This window comes from Carya illinoinensis, chromosome 16, assembly GCF_018687715.1.
Source record: "Carya illinoinensis cultivar Pawnee chromosome 16, C.illinoinensisPawnee_v1, whole genome shotgun sequence".
In the NCBI taxonomy this organism is placed as follows: Eukaryota; Viridiplantae; Streptophyta; class Magnoliopsida; order Fagales; family Juglandaceae; genus Carya; species Carya illinoinensis.
The window spans coordinates 5,764,541-5,774,386 of NC_056767.1; the positions used below are offsets into that span (position 1 = coordinate 5,764,541).

The 9,846-nt window shown below is 37.5% G+C and overlaps 2 protein-coding genes across 2 annotated transcripts; one reads left to right on the forward strand and one right to left on the reverse strand.

Annotated features, from left to right (window-relative positions):
- Window positions 1-961: 961 nt before the first annotated feature.
- Window positions 962-3,776, forward strand: LOC122298426 (putative receptor protein kinase ZmPK1). Its single transcript, XM_043108157.1, has one exon. The coding sequence runs from the start codon at window positions 1,098-1,100 to the stop codon at window positions 3,495-3,497; it is 2,400 nt and encodes a 799-aa protein (XP_042964091.1). The 5' UTR covers window positions 962-1,097; the 3' UTR covers window positions 3,498-3,776.
- Window positions 3,777-4,886: 1,110 nt separating this feature from the next.
- On the reverse strand, window positions 4,887-5,717 carry LOC122298737. Its single transcript, XM_043108599.1, has one exon. The coding sequence runs from the start codon at window positions 5,715-5,717 to the stop codon at window positions 4,887-4,889; it is 831 nt and encodes a 276-aa protein (XP_042964533.1).
- Window positions 5,718-9,846: the final 4,129 nt, after the last annotated feature.

A 9,846-nucleotide genomic window follows, 5' to 3' on the forward strand; every position in this document is an offset into this window, starting at 1 on the left:
TTGATTAAATTTTGGCTGTAGCAGATTTCGAGTAAGATGACGAAGGTTGGATCCTTATCAAATGTGGATTGATGTGTGCTCTCGAAATTGGAAGTCCCTATCCAGGAGATTTCAGTGAGGAGACTGAAACTTATTTCATGGTCTAGGTCGAGGGAAGGTAGGGTGAAATTAAATGTGGATGGATCTTGTAGAGGTAATCTAGGTAGTTGTGGAAGGGGTGGGGTTATGAGGAATGATAGAGGAAAATTTTTAACGGCATTTTCAACCAACTTTGGTATTGGAACCAATAATGCAGCGGAACTAAAGGCGCTCACTTGTGGTTTATTGCTTTGTAAGGAGTTAAACTTTCGAAATATTGCAATTGAATGTGATTTAGCTTTGGTGGTTTTGTGGCTTAGAAATAAGTCTTGTACTGTATGGTATTTATGAAATTTTTGGGATGAACTCTTGTTGGCGTTAATCAGTATTAATTACATGGTGTCTCATCAATATAGAGAGAAAAATAAAGTGGCAAATTTTTTGACAAGGCAAGGGAAGGAGGGGTTAAATTGTACATATGGAGCGTCCAATGAGTTGCCCCTTCGTGTGAGAGGTTTGTTACGTTTGGATTTTCTTGATTTGCCTAGTATTAGGCCGTAATTTTGGTTGGAGGTGTGTTCATTTTTTTCGTTATTTTTTGTGGCTTGTTGAGTTTGGGTTTTGGATTTTTTGTTACGGCTTTTTTGGTTATAAGTGAGGGTCGTTTTTCTTTTTTTTTTTCTTTTTTTAAATAAAGGTTGGAAGTGCTACCCGCCTTTAAAAAATATATATATATATATATATTTTTGCTAATTTAAATACATAAATACAATTCAAGAGCTCGTGTCCGCCAAGTTTTCTTTAATTATAAAAACAATGACGACCCGATCAGAGTGTGGACGCGCGTCGCTGCAATTGCTTCGTCGCCTTGTGCACGTCAGTGACTTTCTTACCCACCCAGTCAATTACGCGTTAAAAACCCAAAAAGAGCGAGGAGTAAAGGGTAAAGGGCATTCTCACTGCTGCGTGCGCCTCTGCGCATCTTTCCTACACCGCCTCTCCTTTTGAGCTTCCATTCGATGAAGTTCATGGGCATGATCTTGTTCATCCTCTTCTCGGCATTGTCTGCTCAGGTGACATCCGCAAATCACACTTTAAGCGAAGGTTTGTCTCTCTCCAGCGAGAAACCGGAAGATGTTTTGACTTCGCCGAATGGAGTGTTTTCCGCTGGATTTTACTCCGTCGGTGACAATGCTTATTGCTTTGCCATATGGTTCGCCTCCCGACCCTCGAGGATTCAGGACCACACCGTTGTCTGGATGGCCAACCAAGACCAACCGGTTAACGGAAGGAAATCGAAGCTCTCCCTGCTCAGAACTGGCAATATTATCTTAACCGACGCCGGTGAGTTCACCGTCTGGGAGACAAACACTATTTCTTTCTCATCTTTAGAATTACATCTTTACGATACTGGTAATCTTGTCCTACGAACTTTGGGAGGTGAAAATTTATGGGAAAGCTTCGACTTTCCCACAGATACCTTGCTTCCCCAGCAATTACTAACTAGAAGTACAAAGCTTGTCTCCTCGAGAAGCCAGACCAACTATTCCTCGGGCTTCTACAAGCTTCTTTTCGATAATGATAACGTCCTCAACCTTCTTTATGATGGGGCTGAACTTTCCAGTCTTTACTGGCCTCCACCATGGCTTATGCCCGTGCTAGCCGGAAGGTTCGTGTACAACAGTAGTAGAATCGCAGTGCTTGATTCCTTCGGGAACTTTAGTTCTTCCGATAAATTTACATTTTCGTCAGCCGACTACGGGAAATTGCTCCATAGAAGATTGACCCTTGATTACGATGGTAATCTTCGATTGTACAGTTGGGACGAGGAGGGCGAGATGTGGGTTGTTTCCTGGCAGGCCTTACAGGCACCTTGCAATATTCATGGTGTTTGTGGAGCTAACGGTATATGCAGTTATGTTCCTGGTATTGGTAGAAATTGCTCGTGTCTTCCAGGATATAAGATGATAAATCATACCGATTGGTCTAAAGGGTGTGAACCCGAATTGAATCTCTCTTTTGGGAAAAGCAAGTTCCATTTTTTGCAGCTTTCCCATATTGATTTCTATGGTTATGATTATAATATCTCCTACAATTATACACTTGATCAATGCAAGCAGTTATGTTTGGAATTGGCCGACTGCAAAGCATTCCAATACAGCTTTAGCACGACTAAAGGTAATTCAGATTGTTACCCCAAGATTCTATTGATGAACGGAAATCGTGTGCCTTCTTTTGAAGGAAGCTTCTATCTGAGAGTGCCAGAAAAGAATCTCCTCTCAAACGCCAATCTTGCAGAAGAAATCGGTTTAAATTGTTCGAGTGAAGGTCTGCTGCTACTGGAAAGAGTATACTTAAAAAGCCGGGTAAACAAGACAGTGAAATTCATGCTTTGGTTTGTATGTGGATTAGGAGGACTTGAAATTGTGGGTATCTTTTTGGTGTGGTGTCGCTTGATGAGAACCTCCAAAAATTCTACTGCAGACAAGCAAGGTTATCTTCCTGCCATCACTGGATTCAGAAAATTTACATATTCAGAGCTGAAGAAGGCCACAAAGGGTTTCACTGAGGAGATTGGGAGAGGTGCAGGAGGGATTGTGTACAAAGGGGTGTTAGCGGACAATCGAGTTGCAGCAATCAAGCAACTCCACGAAGTTAATGAAGGAGCAGATTTATTTCAAGCAGAAGTGAGCATCATTGGTAGGCTTAACCATATAAACTTGATAGAAATGTGGGGTTATTGTGCCGAGGGAAAACACAGGCTTTTGGTGTCTGAGTACATTGAGCATGGTTCATTGGCAGACAACCTCTCTTCCAATTCACTTGACTGGAAGAAAATGTTTGAAATTGCCTTGGGCACTGCAAAAGGCTTGTCTTATTTGCATGAAGAGTGCTTGGAGTGGGTTTTACACTGCGATGTAAAACCTGAAAACTTATTCCTAGACAGTAATTATCAACCAAAGGTGGCTGATTTTGGCCTGTCCAAACTACGAAGCAGAGTAGAAACCGACAATTCAAGCTTCTCGAGGATGAGAGGAACCCGTGGATACATGGCTCCTGAGTGGGTATTCAAATTGCCCATCACCTCCAAAGTAGATGTTTATAGCTATGGGATTGTTGTGTTGGAGATGGTGACCGGAAAGGATGCAACAAAGGGTGTCCAAGTCATAAACAGTGGAGGGGAGCCACAGCACAAACGACTTGTGTTGTGGGTGAGGGAAAAGAAGAATAGGGTTGCTTCAACTAAATCCTGGCTTGAAGAGACCATAGACCCAAGGTTGAAAGGTAAATACGATATTGGAAAGATGGAAACTCTGATTGTGGTTGCTCTACAATGTGCGGAGGAAGAAAAAGATGCAAGACCCAGCATGAGACAAGTAGTTGAGACGCTTCTAGCTCAAGAAAATGATCTCCAGTGATGGCAGGCATGTCATACGTGAAGAAAGACTCGATTAATTTTCTGCTATCCAGAACCAAAACAAAAAAAAAAAAAAAGAGGAAAAAAGCTAGAGTCACCGAGGCTAGATACCGAGGATGACTTCCAACTGAGGTTGCAGTAGCCACGGGTCTGTCTTATTCCAATAGAAAAATGCTGCATCCACCGAGGATGCAGCATTACAAAAGTCCCCTATTGATGTTTTATTTTTTTATTATGTTTCATTTTTAATTTAATTGTTAAGAAAGTGTATTTAAACGTATTTATAGATTCTTTTTTAAAAAATATTTAAGAATATAAAAGAAGTGATAAAAATATAAAAAGGCTATTTAACCAATATTAATGGTTTCGAGGAGCCTCAGGCCCTCAACACCTAAAAGCGACAAGCTAGGTTTTTAGCTTGCGATTGATTTATTTCTTCGTGAATAATGCCGGCTGCACCCTTTCTGCTTGTTGAACTGGTTAATTGATCTGAATTAAACGGGATGAGATAAAATAATATAAAAATTAAATAAAATATTATTAAAATATTATTTTTTTAAACAAAATTCAAAAAAAATATTTATTATAATTTATTTAGAAGTTTAGAAAAGTTGTAATGATTAGATTAGATAATATGAGATGAATTTGGAGTTTTTTTTAATCCAAACAAGGCCTTAAGTGAGATGAGAATTTTATAAATAATAGTAAGATTATTTGTAAATAATAATGAAATAGTTTGATTTAAGTATTTTTGAGTTTCAGAAAATGAAAGAGAAAAAGTTGAAAATATTGTTATAATATAATGCTTTTATATTATTTTCATTTTAAGATTTAAAAATGTTGATATTTGTTTAAAATTTTAAAAAGTTGTAATAATTAGTTTGAAAGTATTTATGCTTGAGTAATGTTTGAAAAGAAAATAAGATGGAATGATCGAAGTGTCACTTATGTCACACTATTTGAGTAATGCTACGTCTAACTAGTCTTAAGTGAGCATGCCTTGCACGGGTATTTTGTTAAAAAATAAACTTCACCAGAAAAAATGATTTTTTTTTAGAGTTTTGCTACATACAAATACAGTCGCGTATTAATCTGTGTATCAATACTGATTTATTCATACTTAAAACTTAAATTAACACTGTTTTCAATAAAATCTACTTTTTAACCAATCACATCACATTGGTGCACAGACAGATTAGTGCATAATTGTGCTTGCAAGTATATTTTTCCTTTTTTTTAACATTTTCAATATAGTTACAAAACGTCTGCTCGAGAATTTTTTTTTTTTTTTTGGAATCAAATCATTGCCTCTGTCATTCATTCCTTGATCTCAAGGTCATTACAAAATTTTTCAATCATTACAAGTTGTTCTACCTATTCGAGTACATCCTCAATCCAAACAGTTTCCTAAGGTAATGAAAGAGCTAATTTTGCTAACACGTGCTATATTGTTGGATTCTCTATATGTAAAGCTGGTACTCCACTGTGGTCTCTCAGCTAACATAATGCGAAAATCTGTTATCACACTTCCATAGCTGGTAAGGCTGTCATCTTTACTGTTAACATCCCTGACTACAACTTGACAATCCCCTTCAAAAATAACTTGTGCCATTCCCAGGTCTACACAAAACTCCCAAGCCTTCTTGAGTGCCAAAGCCTCTGCAATTACTAGTTGTGTCAAATAGTTTGTAGTTGAACACATTACTGCCATGCTATCCCCCTCTCCATTTCTGACTATTATCCCAATTCCAATCTTCTTATTCTCCTTATTGAGTACCACATCCCAATTTGCTTTACAAGTGAGGCCGACTGGTTTTTGCCAATGACTTACTGATCTGTTCACTGCTTGTTGATGCCTTCTTGTTCTTTGTTGTTCCAGTGTAGCACTAAACTCATGTTGGCTTTGTCTAGCTTTCTGCATAACACTTCGTGGCTGATCAAGGCTACTTTCAAATAGAAGAGAGTTCCTTCTCATCCAAAGCTGTCTCATACCGTATGCAACAACAATGAATTCCTCTGGACCTAACTTCATATTTAATCTTTGCCATAAGTCCATAAAGTTTGCTTCATTATATCCCCATTTCTCTACTGGACTACCTCTTTCGGACCACACATCTGATGCAGTAGGGCAATTCCAAACTATATGTAGTGTTGATTCCTCTTCCCTCCCACAAATTGAACAATTACTATCTATTGCAATCTTCTTTTTGGCCAAATTCATTCTAGTAGGCAGTATATCATGACCAATTTTCCATAGAAATATTTTAACTTACCCTTCTACACTTAATTTCCAGATATTTTTCCAAAAACCAGCTGCTACATCATGTGAACCCGATGCCTCTCCTTGAATCATTTTCCTCCTTAATTGCTCCAAATGGTAAGCACTCTTCACAGAGAAATTCCCATTCTTTGTGTATATTCAGATTTGTTGATCTTCCTTACTCAATCTGCTAAAAGGGATATTCATAATTGTTTCAGCTTCAGTAGTAGCAAATGTTTCCATAATCAGTTGTGTCCTCCATTCCCCATTCTCTTGGTCTATAAGTTCACTAACTGTAACTTCTGTGTCCAAATTCACCAATGGAGATTGCACCTGGTAAGAAGTAGGGATAGGCAACCATCTATCTTTCCATAGGTTTATCTGCCCCCACTTCTAACTCTCCATATTAGCCCAGCTTTAAGAAAATCCATAGTAGACAACAGACTTCTTCAAATAAAAGAAGGGCCACTCCCAATCTTTGCATTCAATACATCTCCTTGTTTGAAATACTTGTCTCTCATTACTCTAGAGACCAAGGAATGAGGTAATTTAAGGAGCCTCCAACACTGTTTTGTCAACATGGTCTTGTTAAAAGCTTCTACATCTTTAAAACCCAACCCCCCCTTTCCTTCGAATCCCCCAGTCTAATCCAGCTTCTCCATGGAATCTTGCTCATATTCTCCTTATGACCCCATCAGAATTTAGACATAATAGAGGTAATTTCCACACACAACTTCCTTGGTAATCTGAATAGGCTCATGGGAAAAGTTGGCATGGCTTGAATCACAGCTTTAAGCAACATTTCTTTCTCTACTTGTGTTAATAATTTTTTTTTCCAACTTTGCACTCTCCCCCATATCTTCTCTTTCAAATATCGAAATGCATGATACTTTGATCTTCCCACCATAGTTGGTAAACCTAAGTATCTTTCATATGAGTCACATTCCTTAAACCCTGCTGCTTGTGTAATCTGTCTTCTAATAGTTGTACAGGTATTAGAATTGAAATAAATGGTAGTCTTATTCTCGTTTAAAACCTGCCCTGAAGCTCGATCTCTTAACTGTGCAGCAATGCTTGAATATTATACCATTCTATGAGATTAGCCCTTCTAAACAGAATAGTCATCCACAAATAATAAATGATTGATTCTTAGTCCCCCTCTTGATGCAGCAACCCCTCCTATCAATCCCCTCCTTTCAGTTGAGTTTATGAGACGTCTGCTTGAGATTTATATAGTTAAGACTTTTACAAATCATTAACCTATTCTTTTTGGCGTCAAGCCGACATATGTAATAAATGCGTAGGGAGAAGGATGTACGCCTCCGTTTGTTCTGTAGGGTAGAGAAATGAAGTGATGGCTAGCATGGTTGCTATCCTTTTCTTTTCCCCTAAGTTGATCTTTTTCTTTGATAATTTTTTAAATTGTATTTTTTCTCTACATTTAGTTGCTTTTTTAGCCTTGGGAAATTTCATTTTATTTCTTAAATTTTTTGGTTTTATTTTAATTTTTCTTAACCATTTCTTTTTTAATATCGAACAGAAAAAAAAAAAAAAATCTCGGTGGTTAAGTCTAATGAAAAATTATAAACATAAGCCCAGACATCACATTTTTTTTTTTCATTTATGATTTTTTTCTTTTATCAAATGTTTGGCATATGAATATGAATAGAATAATTCAATTAGTTTAATAAGAATAAACTCATATGGTTTCTTTTGCATTCAGATTTGAGAAGGATTTGAAACTTCTAGATTGTTTTTATCAAATTTTAGAGTCAATAATGAGAAAGAGACAAACAAATTAAATAGATCCCACAACATTTTATAGCTACTCGAGTGAATTTATGAGACAATATTCAATACTAAATAAACGCTTTGGAGATGCTACATTTTTCTGTATTTCTAACACTTAAGTCCTAGAATTTTGGCAAAAACCTAAGGCCTCATTTGGAAATTATACTCAATTGAGATCAACTCAATTTAATCTAATTTCGAAATGAGTCTAACATCCAAATATTTAACTCTTAAATTACTAAACTCAGCTCAACTTAAAACCTCTTTACACGTTGTACTTGTAACCTTTTTCAAAATAATATAACTTTATAGGCGGGACCCACAATCTTTTACAACTTCTCATAAATACATGTAAGCTCATCTTAATATCTAAAGGAAAAATCTATTGGTAGTCAAATTCGTGCACTCCTTGCGCACACCCGATGACATGGAAGGGAATTTAATAAAACAGTGTGTATTGGAGCGTTTATGTCTTCTATTGTAGCGTTTATGTCTTCTCCTTCTTCCCCGTTTACCCTGAAGCTCTCCTTTGTCGAAGTTACCAGCGAAGACGCCAATCGCCAATCGCAGTCACTCCATTTGCACTCCTCCATCCCGTGATTGAAAGTGAACCTACTCCATTTGTCGGTACGACGAAGAAGATATACTCTAATCTTCCCTTTAGTATCTCTGTCTCCGTCTCTCTCTCTCTATTACTTGTTGATATAGTTGTTCTCTTTGCTACTTCAATTTCACCATTCGCTCATATGGGTTTGCTATCCCTTTGAGACATCAAAAGATTAGAAGATCATATTTATTTTTTGAATAAGTTGTTTCTTCTGAGTTGTGGGGTTATATTTACTGCCATGTATTGATGATCCTTTCCAACTGCTACGTATTGTGGGGTTAAATTAGTTTTACACTAGTCAAAACAAATTCCACTTCATATGTTAAAGAAAATGCAATCAATAATGAAGTGGGCAATTAGGATTTGAATGGATGACAACCACCTCAATAAATATCACAGCCTTGCATTGTGGGATCAGGAGGATAACAATGGCTGCAAAATCAATATTGTTCTTTGATTGAACTGTGGGAAGCTAATAACTTTCGGTGAAAGAAAGTGAAAGGCCTCGTTATCAGGGTTGTTGCTAGTCAAAGGCCTCGTTTTGATGACTGCGAAACCTGAGTTTGAGATGCCCAGATGTGCCGGCAGCGAGAGAGTCGTGCCCAGATATGCCAATGGTGAGAGAGCCATGCCCAGATGTGCCAGTGGAGGAGACGTGCCGGTGCGGAGCCGTGCCGATGGCGGAGATGAGAAGGGGCTGGGTATCGTTCTTGCCTTGTTGGTTCGTGCACTAAGCGAGAAAGATGAAGTGCTCTGGACTCTTTAATTAAGCTTCTCTTCAAAATTACGAAATTACCTTGCCAGGTCAGCAAAGTGTGCACGAATTTGACTATCCGTAGCAGAATTGATATCTAAATATATCTAAGCTCATTTTAGATAGGTCCCATAAAACTCATATCACCATCTCAACTCACTACTATTTATAAAGAATTCAATTCATCTCAACTCAACTCAACAATATCCAAACAGCCAAGGGGTCTCCATCCGACTGATAGCATGAGTTTTATTTCGACTCAAATAGAAATCACAGCCAAACTCAATATCATATCAGTTTTATTTCTATTTCCCTTATACAGAATGGGTGAATTTTATGATCCATTTTGTTTTGGAAGTGTGTGACAAGTTTCGTTTTTATTGCTATTCATCCACAATTGTGTGGACTCACAGGGTGAAACCCAATGACCCATAACATAGCAAAGGCCCCTCGATTCTTAATCAACTACTTGAACCAACTCAACTAGCCCAGTCTACTTCAATCTTGTGTGGGCTTCAATTGCATTTTTTCCCCTAAGCATGATAATATTACTAATAAATCTAAGATAGTTCCAACAAACTCCCAATAACTATTGAAATTTTTTTTTGAAAAATCAAGATTCAAGACAGACTAAAGTTACTTTTCTGGAAAAGTTTCAACAATATAATTCCCACAATCCTTGGTGAAAAGATTTGCACCTTTAACAAAGGAAGAAACACATTGCCCCATCTGCAAAAGTGAGGAAGAGACCTAAACTCATTTGTTTTTAATTTTCATTTTCACCAAAATTCTTTGGAGGCACTCACCTTGGCCCTTGGATATCTCTTGTTTCACGAACCATGAAATAAGTAAATGGGTTGAGTGCATAATTTCTCTCATAGAGAAGCTAAACATTTTGCCTAGGGAGGGGCAAAACTTTCAAATCTTTGCCATCAATG